The sequence below is a fragment of the Pseudophryne corroboree genome, chromosome 2, assembly GCF_028390025.1.
Source record: "Pseudophryne corroboree isolate aPseCor3 chromosome 2, aPseCor3.hap2, whole genome shotgun sequence".
NCBI lineage: Eukaryota > Metazoa > Chordata > Amphibia > Anura > Myobatrachidae > Pseudophryne > Pseudophryne corroboree.
The window spans coordinates 776,318,233-776,329,688 of record NC_086445.1 but is presented as its reverse complement, the minus strand read 5'-3'; the positions used below and the strand labels follow the sequence as shown (position 1 = coordinate 776,329,688).

General features: G+C 40.9%; 1 protein-coding gene and 6 pseudogenes across 1 annotated transcript; all 7 read left to right on the top strand.

Moving 5' to 3' along the window:
- The first annotated feature begins 1,408 nt into the window (after positions 1-1,408).
- On the top strand, positions 1,409-2,203 carry LOC135051232 (spindlin-Z-like; annotated as a pseudogene).
- Positions 2,204-2,284: 81 nt separating this feature from the next.
- LOC135016586 (spindlin-W-like) lies at positions 2,285-3,651 on the top strand (annotated as a pseudogene).
- Positions 3,652-4,422: 771 nt separating this feature from the next.
- On the top strand, positions 4,423-5,100 carry LOC135051231 (spindlin-W-like). The gene has a single exon (XM_063957328.1). The coding sequence runs from the start codon at positions 4,423-4,425 to the stop codon at positions 5,098-5,100; it is 678 nt and encodes a 225-aa protein (XP_063813398.1).
- Positions 5,101-5,864: 764 nt separating this feature from the next.
- LOC135051230 (spindlin-W-like) lies at positions 5,865-6,542 on the top strand (annotated as a pseudogene).
- Positions 6,543-7,290: 748 nt separating this feature from the next.
- Positions 7,291-7,989, top strand: LOC135051229 (spindlin-W-like; annotated as a pseudogene).
- A 757-nt stretch (positions 7,990-8,746) lies between these two features.
- LOC135051228 (spindlin-W-like) lies at positions 8,747-9,439 on the top strand (annotated as a pseudogene).
- Positions 9,440-10,206: 767 nt separating this feature from the next.
- Positions 10,207-10,887, top strand: LOC135051227 (spindlin-W-like; annotated as a pseudogene).
- The last annotated feature ends 569 nt before the right edge of the window (positions 10,888-11,456 follow it).

The following is an 11,456-nucleotide window of genomic DNA, read 5'->3' as shown; positions in this document are numbered from 1 at the left end:
TCGCTGGACGGCTAAGCTAAGCGACACAAACACCTCAATATCACAGGAATTCTTTGTTCTAATCAATGGTATTATTGGTCCAAATCACTGGAAGAAAATGACAAAATCACTGGAATTATTCATTCTAATCAATGGTATTATTGGTTCAAATCACTGGAACAAAATGACAAAATCACTGGAATTATTTGTTCTAATCAATGGTATTATTGGTCCAAATCACTTGAAGAAAATGACAAAATCACTGGAATTATTTGGCAAGATCACTGTAATTAATAATTATAAATCACTGATATTAATTGGTAAAATCTCGCTAACGCCTGCCTAGTGAAGTGGAATCTAGAAGGGATTTTGTACCAGGGACACAATAACTTCATCAATTGTCTAAATCCCACTGCACTAATGGCGGAAAACGGGCACACGTCTAACAGCGCACTGATTATACTGAGAACTGGTTATACTGATCACTGATGATACTACGGAGAACTGACTGGACTATTGTACTGTAGTATACTGGTCACCACAATACAGCACTGACACTGAGCACAGATATTAAGCACTGATCAGGATACTAGAAGTGACACAGAGCTGCAAGATACAGCAATGGCCTACTGTACTGCTACTGTACTATATGTATACTGCTGGTCACCAAAATGCTGCACTGTCCTACTATATACTGCTCACAACAATGCAGCACAGATATGGAATGGATACTTGCAGTGACACAGAGCTGCAAGATACAACAATGGCCTATTGTACTGTCCTACTATAATTAAATACTGGTGGTCCCCACAATGCAGCACACTGAGCACAGTTATTACCAGGTGTATCTCACACACCGCTCAGTACAGATTACAGGATGTATAATCACCAGGTGTATAACACACGTTGCACAGTACAGTATACAGTATGCAGCTCTGGAGGGATCAGTATTTGGCAGGAAGGCGAGGCCTGGTCCTGGCAGCAGAGTGACAGGCGGCCTTATAGTAGCAGCCAGCTCCAAATCTGGCAGTGTGTGGAGAGGGAGGGGGTGAGGGAAGGGAACGAGCGCTGGAGTGTCTGAGCGGAGGGCTTGGAAGTTCAGGGGTAGTGAGGCGGGAGCTGCTCTTCCATAGCAGCGCACAATGGTGGTGACGGAGTCTGACAAAGGAAGGAGGAGGAGGATTGGGGCAACTGGCCGTAGGGGAGCACTGTGCTACAGCCATCACCTGCAGGGGGAGTGAAGGGAAAAACATCCTCTCTGCTCCAGATACGTGACTTCTGATCAGAGCAATTGGGGGTCGGAATTTTTCTGCAAGGTGGAAAGGAAGGGGTTCTTTTTCATGTTGACTGGAAGGACTACATCAAACTTGGAGTGACTACACTTTTCACCCTAGTTCGGCAGCCCTGCTGCCCTTTAATACACAGATGAATGAAGACTCCATTTGGAAAGGCGGCCGCTCAGCAATCAAGAGCTGATGCAGCACATGCAGGTGTTTCTGCAAATATGATGAAGAAAAGAAAATCTCATAAGAAACATTGAAACAATATGGGACCAAGTAAACCAATCTCCCAGCCAAGCCGAAATATTGTAGGCTGTAGAATACAGCATGGGTGGAAAGAGGGCAGTGGGCCAATAACCCAGTGGAAAGGAACAGCTCTGGATCAAGTACCAGTGAATCCCTCCCTCTATCTTATAAAGTATGATGGATTTGATTGTGTCCATGGACTTGAGCTTCACAAGGATGAAAGGGTGTCTGCTCTTGAAGTTCTACCAGATAGAGTTGCCTCACCCCGAATCAGCGATGCCCATTTGGCTGACACAATGATTGGTAAAGCAGTGGAGCATATGTTTGAAACAGAGGATGGTTCCAAGGATGAGTGGCGAGGGATGGTATTAGCACGAGCACCTATTATGAACACATGGTTTTATTATTATGTAACCTATGAAAAGGACCCAGTCTTATATATGTATCAACTTTTAGATGGCTATAAGGAAGGAGATCTACGGATCATGCCAGATTCAAATGATTCCCCTCCAGCTGAAAGAGAACCAGGGGAAGTTGTGGAAAGCCTGGTGGGCAAGCAAGTGGAATATGCCAAAGAAGATGGCTTAAAAAGGACTGGCATGGTTATTCATCAAGTTGAAGCTGAACCATCTGTGTACTTTATTAAGTTTGATGATGATTTCCATATTTATGTCTACGATTTGGTGAAGACATCCTAAATGGGATTCTGTAGTTTTTTTTTTGACAAACGTAATCTAATGTAAACATTTGTAGAAAGTCGCTGCTTTCTGATTACAGAAATGGTCAGATATGCCTGCGAATCCACAATCCCATCCCAGAGGAAAAATAAATTGAGAAACCGTTGTTTGAGAACGTTTGTTCTCTTACCCTTACAAAGGAACAAACCACTTTCCAAGCAGACTGACGTTTTTGGGATTATGGAAACATAATGTTTTTGAATATAAATCCTAAAGCAGGTGGTGTATTACAGCAAAAGAGTGCAAGAGACCAGCCATGCAGTTTCTGAAATATTATGACAAAATGTTACTGTATTTCATAAGCACTCATTCCTAACTCTGCTAAGTACTGTTTGGTATACTGTATCTGGCTTCCATGAGGTAGTTGTCCATTATTTCAGCTTCCATTGACCTTTTTGAAAGCAGTAGAAGTTATCGATTCTTTTTTTTATTTCCCCCCCCCCCCCCCTATTTTTAATTTTCTCCTGCATAGCCCAGTAAAATGTTGCAATGTTTAGTATTGACTTGTGCCTTTTGGGGGTCCACTTCTTCACCAAACCCAGCCAGATCTCAACCTAACCCTCTTTTCCACGTTCTCTATGTACCCCATCTGTGTCACCCATGTCTGTCTACCCCTCCCCTTTAGATTGTAAACTCTTACGAGCAGGGCCCTCTTCCCTCGTGTGCTTATCCTTTGTCTTACTTTAATAATCTTCAACTGTACCACATCTCATAAGAAACATTGAAACAATATGGGACCAAGTAAACCAATCTCCCAGCCAAGGCGAAATATTGTAGGCTGTAGAATACAGCATCGGTGGAAAGAGGGCAGTGGGCCAATAACCCAGTGGAAAGGAACAGTTCTGGATCAAGTACCAGTGAATCCCTCCCTCTATCTTATAAAGTATGATGGATTTGATTGTGTCTATGGACTTGAGCTTCACAAGTATGAAAGGGTGTCTGCTCTTGAAGTTCTACCAGACAGAGTTGCCTCATCCTGAATCAGCAAAGCCCATTTGGCTGACACAATGATTGGTAAAGCAGTGGAGCATATGTTTGAAATAGAAGATGGTTCCAAGGATGAGTGGCGAGGGATGGTATTAGCACGAGCACCTATTATGAACACATGGTTTTATTATTATATAACCTATGAAAAGGACCCAGTCTTATATATGTATCAACTTTTAGATGACAATAAGGAAGGAGATCTACGGATCATGCCAGATTCAAATGATTCCCCTCCAGCTGAAAGAGAACCAGGGGAGGTTGTGGAAAGCCTGGTGGGCAAGCAGGTGGAATATGCCAAAGAAGATGGCTTAAAAAGGACTGGCATGGTTATTCATCAAGTTGAAGCTGAACCATCTGTGTACTTTATTAAGTTTGATGACGATTTCCATATTTATGTCTACGATTTGGTAAAGACATCCTAAATGGGATTCTGTAGTTTTTTTTTTTTTTTGCCAAACGTAATCTAATGTAAACATTTGGAGAAAGTCGCTGCTTTCTGATTACAGAAATGCTCAGATATTCCTGCGAATCCACAATCCCTTCCCAAAGGAAAAAGAAATTGAGAAACCGTTGTTTGAGAACGTTTGTTCTCTTACCCTTACAAAGGAACAAACCACTTTCCAAGCAGACTGACGTTTTTGGGATTATGGAAACATAATGTTTTTGAATATAAATCCTAAAGCAGGTGGTGTATTACAGCAAAAGAGTGCAAGAGACCAGCCATGCAGTTTCTGAAATATTATGACAAAATGTTACTGTATTTCATAAGCACTCATTCCTAACTCTGCTAAGTACTGTTTGGTATACTGTATCTGGCTTCCATGAGGTAGTTGTCCATTATTTCAGCTTCCATTGACCTTTTTGAAAGCAGTAGAAGTTATCGATTCTTTTTTTTTATTTTTCCCCCCCCTATTTTTAATTTTCTCCTGCATAGCCCAGTAAAATGTTGCAATGTTAAGTATTGACTTGTGCCTTTTGGGGGTCCACTTCTTCACCAAACCCAGCCAAATCTCAACCTAACCCTCTGTTCCACGTTCTCTATATACCCCATCTGTGTCACCCATGTCTGTCTACCCCTCCCCTTTAGATTGTAAACTCTTACGAGCAGGGCCCTCTTCCCTCGTGTGCTTATCCATTGTCTTACTTTAATAATCTTCAACTGTACCACATCTCATAAGAAACATTGAAACAATATGGGACCAGGTAAACCAATCTCCCAGCCAAGGCGAAATATTGTAGGCTGTAGAATACAGCATGGGTGGAAAGAGGGCAGTGGGCCAATAACCCAGTGGAAAGGAACAGTTCTGGATCAAGTACCAGTGAATCCCTCCCTCTATCTTATAAAGTATGATGGATTTGATTGTGTCTATGAACTTGAGCTTCACAAGTATGAAAGGGTGTCTGCTCTTGAAGTTCTACCAGACAGAGTTGCCTCATCCCGAATCAGCAATGCCCATTTGGCTGACACAATGATTGGTAAAGCAGTGGAGCATATGTTTGAAACAGAGGATGGTTCCAAGGATGAGTGGCGAGGGATGGTATTTGCACGAGCACCTATTATGAACACATGGTTTTATTATTATGTAACCTATGAAAAGGACCCAGTCTTATATATGTATCAACTTTTAGATGGCTATAAGGAAGGAGATCTACGGATCATGCCAGATTCAAATGATTCCCCTCCAGCTGAAAGAGAACCAGGGGAGATTGTGGAAAGCCTGGTGGGCAAGCAAGTGGAATATGCCAAAGAAGATGGCTTAAAAAGGACTGGCATGGTTATTCATCAAGTTGAAGCTGAACCATCTGTGCACTTCATTAAGTTTGATGACGATTTCCATATTTATGTCTACGATTTGGTGAAGACATCCTAAATGGGATTCTGTAGTTTTTTTTTTTGCCAAACGTAATCTAATGTAAACATTTGTAGAAAGTCGCTGCTTTCTGATTACAGAAATACTCAGATATTCCTGCGAATCCACAATCCCTTCCCAGAGGAAAAAGAAATTGAGAAACCGTTGTTTGAGAACGTTTGTTCTCTTACCCTTACATAGGAACAAACCACTTTCCAAGCAGACTGACGTTTTTGGGATTATGGAAACATAATGTTTTTGAATATAAATCCTAAAGCAGGTGGTGTATTACAGCAAAAGAGTGCAAGAGACCAGCCATGCAGTTTCTGAAATATTATGACAAAATGTTACTGTATTTCATAAGCACTCATTCCTAACTCTGCTAAGTACTGTTTGGTATACTGTATCTGGCTTCCATGAGGTAGTTGTCCATTATTTCAGCTTCCATTGACCTTTTTGAAAGCAGTAGAAGTTATCGATTCTTTTTTTTATTCCCCCCCCCTATTTTTAATTTTCTACTGCATAGCCCAGTAAAATGTTGCAATGTTAAGTATTGACTTGTGCCTTTTGGGGGTCCACTTCTTCACCAAACCCAGCCAAATCTCAACCTAACCCTCTGTTCCACGTTCTCTATGTACCCCATCTGTGTCACCCATGTCTGTCTACCCCTCCCCTTTAGATTGTAAACTCTTACGAGCAGGGCCCTCTTCCCTCGTGTGCTTATCCTTTGTCTTACTTTAATAATCTTCAACTGTACCACATCTCATAAGAAACATTGAAACAATATGGGACCAAGTAAACCAATCTCCCAGCCAAGGCAAAATATTGTAGGCTGTAGAATACAGCATGGGTGGAAAGAGGGCAGTGGGCCAATAACCCAGTGGAAAGGAACAGTTCTGGATCAAGTACCAGTGAATCCCTCCCTCTATCTTATAAAGTATGATGGATTTGATTGTGTCTATGGACTTGAGCTTCACAAGTATGAAAGGGTGTCTGCTCTTAAAGTTCTACCAGATAGAGTTGCCTCATCCCGAATCAGCAATGCCCATTTGGCTGACACAATGATTGGTAAAGCAGTGGAGCATATGTTTGAAATAGAGGATGGTTCCAAGGATGAGTGGCGAGGGATGGTATTAGCACGAGCACCTATTATGAACACATGGTTTTATTATTATGTAACCTATGAAAAGGACCCAGTCTTATATATGTATCAACTTTTAGATGACTATAAGGAAGGAGATCTACGGATCATGCCAGATTCAAATGATTCCCCTCCAGCTGAAAGAGAACCAGGGGAAGTTGTGGAAAGCCTGGTGGGCAAGCAGGTGGAATATGCCAAATAAAATGGCTTAAAAAGGACTGGCATGGTTATTCATCAAGTTGAAGCTGAACCATCTGTGTACTTTATTAAGTTTGATGACGATTTCCATATTTATGTCTACGATTTGGTGAAGACATCCTAAATGGGATTCTGTAGTTTTTTTTTTTTTTTGACAAATGTAATCTAATGTAAACATTTGTAGAAAGTCGCTGCTTTCTGATTACAGAAATGGTCAGCTATTCCTGCGAATCCACAATCCCTTCCCAGAGGAAAAAGAAATTGAGAAACCGTTGTTTGAGAACGTTTGTTCTCTTACCCTTACAAAGGAACAAACCACTCTCCAAGCAGACTGACGTTTTTGGGATTATGAAAACATAATGTTTTTGAATATAAATCCTAAAGCAGGTGGTGTATTACAGCAAAAGAGTGCAAGAGACCAGCCATGCAGTTTCTGAAATATTATGACAAAATGTTACTGTATTTCATAAGCACTCATTCCTAACTCTGCTAAGTACTGTTTGGTATACTGTATCTGGCTTCCATGAGGTAGTTGTCCATTATTTCAGCTTCCATTGACCTTTTTGAAAGCAGTAGAAGTTATCGATTCTTTTTTTTATTCCCCCCCCCCTATTTTTAATTTTCTCCTGCATAGCCCAGTAAAATGTTGCAATGTTAAGTATTGACTTGTGCCTTTTGGGGGTCCACTTCTTCACCAAACCCAGCCAAATCTCAACCTAACCCTCTGTTCCACGTTCTCTATGTACCCCATCTGTGTCACCCATGTCTGTCTACCCCTCCCCTTTAGATTGTAAACTCTTACGAGCAGGGCCCTCTTCCCTCATGTGCTTATCCATTGTCTTACTTTAATAATCTTCAACTGTACCACATCTCATAAGAAACATTGAAACAATATGGGACCAGGTAAACCAATCTCCCAGCCAAGGTGAAATATTGTAGGCTGTAGAATACAGCATGGGTGGAAAGAGGGCAGTGGGCCAATAACCCAGTGGAAAGGAACAGTTCTGGATCAAGTACCAGTGAATCCCTCCCTCTATCTTATAAAGTATGATGGATTTGATTGTGTCTATGAACTTGAGCTTCACAAGTATGAAAGGGTGTCTGCTCTTGAAGTTCTACCAGACAGAGTTGCCTCATCCCGAATCAGCAATGCCAATTTGGCAGACACAAGGATTGGTAAAGCAGTGGAGCATATGTTTGAAACAGAGGATGGTTCCAAGGATGAGTGGCGAGGGATGGTAATAGCACGAGCACCTATTATGAACACGTGGTTTTATTATTATGTTACCTATGAAAAGGACCCAGTCTTATATATGTATCAACTTTTAGATGGCTATAAGGAAGGAGATCTACGGATCATGCCAGATTTAAATGATTCACCTCCAGCTGAAAGAGTACCAGGGGAGGTTGTGGAAAGCCTGGTGGGCAAGCAGGTGGAATATGCCAAAGAAGATGGCTTAAAAAGGACTGGCATGGTTATTCATCAAGTTGAAGCTGAACCATCTGTGTACTTTATTAAGTTTGATGACGATTTCCATATTTATGTCTACGATTTGGTGAAGACATCTTAAATGGGATTCTGTAGTTTTTTTTTTTTTTTTGCCAAACGTAATCTAATGTAAACATTTGTAGAAAGTCGCTGCTTTCTGATTACAGAAATGGTCAGCTATTCCTGCGAATCCACAATCCCTTCCCAGAGGAAAAAGAAATTGAGAAACCGTTGTTTGAGAACGTTTGTTCTCTTACCCTTACAAAGGAACAAACCACTTTCCAAGCAGACTGACGTTTTTGGGATTATGGAAACATAATGTTTTTGAATATAAATCCTAAAGCAGGTGGTGTATTACAGCAAAAGAGTGCAAGAGACCAGCCATGCAGTTTCTGAAATATTATGACAAAATGTTACTGTATTTCATAAGCACTCATTCCTAACTCTGCTAAGTACTGTTTGGTATATTGTATCTGGCTTCCATGAGGTAGTTGTCCATTATTTCAGCTTCCATTGACCTTTTTGAAAGCAGTAGAAGTTATCGATTCTTTTTTTTATTCCCCCCCCCCCCTATTTTTAATTTTCTCCTGCATAGCCCAGTAAAATGTTGCAATGTTAAGTATTGACTTGTGCCTTTTGGGGGTCCACTTCTTCACCAAACCCAGCCAAATCTCAACCTAACCCTCTGTTCCACGTTCTCTATGTACCCCATCTGTGTCACCCATGTCTGTCTACCCCTCCTCTTTAGATTGTAAACTCTTACGAGCAGGGCCCTCTTCCCTCGTGTGCTTATCCTTTGTCTTACTTTAATAATCTTCAACTGTACCACATCTCATAAGAAACATTGAAACAATATGGGACCAAGTAAACCAATCTCCCAGCCAAGGCAAAATATTGTAGGCTGTAGAATACAGCATGGGTGGAAAGAGGGCAGTGGGCCAATAACCCAGTGGAAAGGAACAGTTCTGGATCAAGTACCAGTGAATCCCTCCCTCTATCTTATAAAGTATGATGGATTTGATTGTGTCTATGGACTTGAGCTTCACAAGTATGAAAGGGTGTCTGCTCTTAAAGTTCTACCAGATAGAGTTGCCTCATCCCGAATCAGCAATGCCCATTTGGCTGACACAATGATTGGTAAAGCAGTGGAGCATATGTTTGAAATAGAGGATGGTTCCAAGGATGAGTGGCGAGGGATGGTATTAGCACGAGCACCTATTATGAACACATGGTTTTATTATTATGTAACCTATGAAAAGGACCCAGTCTTATATATGTATCAACTTTTAGATGACTATAAGGAAGGAGATCTACGGATCATGCCAGATTCAAATGATTCCCCTCCAGCTGAAAGAGAACCAGGGGAGGTTGTGGAAAGCCTGGTGGGCAAGCAAGTGGAATATGCCAAAGAAGATGGCTTAAAAAGGACTGGCATGGTTATTCATCAAGTTGAAGCTGAACCATCTGTGCACTTCATTAAGTTTGATGACGATTTCCATATTTATGTCTACGATTTGGTGAAGACATCCTAAATGGGATTCTGTAGTTTTTTTTTTTTTGCCAAACGTAATCTAATGTAAACATTTGTAGAAAGTCGCTGCTTTCTGATTACAGAAATGCTCAGATATTCCTGCGAATCCACAATCCCTTCCCAGAGGAAAAAGAAATTGAGAAACCGTTGTTTGAGAACGTTTGTTCTCTTACCCTTACAAAGGAACAAACCACTTTCCAAGCAGACTGACGTTTTTGGGATTATGGAAACATAATGTTTTTGAATATAAATCCTAAAGCAGGTGGTGTATTACAGCAAAAGAGTGCAAGAGACCAGCCATGCAGTTTCTGAAATATTATGACAAAATGTTACTGTATTTCATAAGCACTCATTCCTAACTCTGCTAAGTACTGTTTGGTATACTGTATCTGGCTTCCATGAGGTAGTTGTCCATTATTTCAGCTTCCATTGACCTTTTTGAAAGCAGTAGAAGTTATCGATTCTTTTTTTTATTCCCCCCCCCCCCCTATTTTTAATTTTTTACTGCATAGCCCAGTAAAATGTTGCAATGTTAAGTATTGACTTGTGCCTTTTGGGGGTCCACTTCTTCACCAAACCCAGCCAAATCTCAACCTAACCCTCTGTTCCACATTCTCTATGTACCCCATCTGTGTCACCCATGTCTGTCTACCCCTCCCCTTTAGATTGTAAACTCTTACGAGCAGGGCCCTCTTCCCTCGTGTGCTTATCCTTTGTCTTACTTTAATAATCTTCAACTGTACCACATCTCATAAGAAACATTGAAACAATATGGGACCAAGTAAACCAATCTCCCAGCCAAGGCGAAATATTGTAGGCTGTAGAATACAGCATGGGTGGAAAGAGGGCAGTGGGCCAATAACCCAGTGGAAAGGAACAGTTCTGGATCAAGTACCAGTGAATCCCTCCCTCTATCTTATAAAGTATGATGGATTTGATTGTGTCTATGGACTTGAGCTTCACAAGTATGAAAGGGTGTCTGCTCTTAAAGTTCTACCAGATAGAGTTGCCTCATCCCGAATCAGCAATGCCCATTTGGCTGACACAATGATTGGTAAAGCAGTGGAGCATATGTTTGAAATAGAGGATGGTTCCAAGGATGAGTGGCGAGGGATGGTATTAGCACGAGCACCTATTATGAACACATGGTTTTATTATTATGTAACCTATGAAAAGGACCCAGTCTTATATATGTATCAACTTTTAGATGACTATAAGGAAGGAGATCTACGGATCATGCCAGATTCAAATGATTCCCCTCCAGCTGAAAGAGAACCAGGGGAAGTTGTGGAAAGCCTGGTGGGCAAGCAGGTGGAATATGCCAAATAAAATGGCTTAAAAAGGACTGGCATGGTTATTCATCAAGTTGAAGCTGAACCATCTGTGTACTTTATTAAGTTTGATGACGATTTCCATATTTATGTCTACGATTTGGTGAAGACATCCTAAATGGGATTCTGTAGTTTTTTTTTTTTTTTTGACAAATGTAATCTAATGTAAACATTTGTAGAAAGTCGCTGCTTTCTGATTACAGAAATGGTCAGCTATTCCTGCGAATCCACAATACCTTCCCAGAGGAAAAAGAAATTGAGAAACCGTTGTTTGAGAACGTTTGTTCTCTTACCCTTACAAAGGAACAAACCACTCTCCAAGCAGACTGACGTTTTTGGGATTATGAAAACATAATGTTTTTGAATATAAATCCTAAAGCAGGTGGTGTATTACAGCAAAAGAGTGCAAGAGACCAGCCATGCAGTTTCTGAAATATTATGACAAAATGTTACTGTATTTCATAAGCACTCATTCCTAACTCTGCTAAGTACTGTTTGGTATACTGTATCTGGCTTCCATGAGGTAGTTGTCCATTATTTCAGCTTCCATTGACCTTTTTGAAAGCAGTAGAAGTTATCGATTCTTTTTTGTATCCCCCCCCCCCTATTTTTAATTTTCTCCTGCATAGCCCAGTAAAATGTTGCAATGTTAAGTATTGACTTGTGCCTTTTGGGGGTCCACTTCTT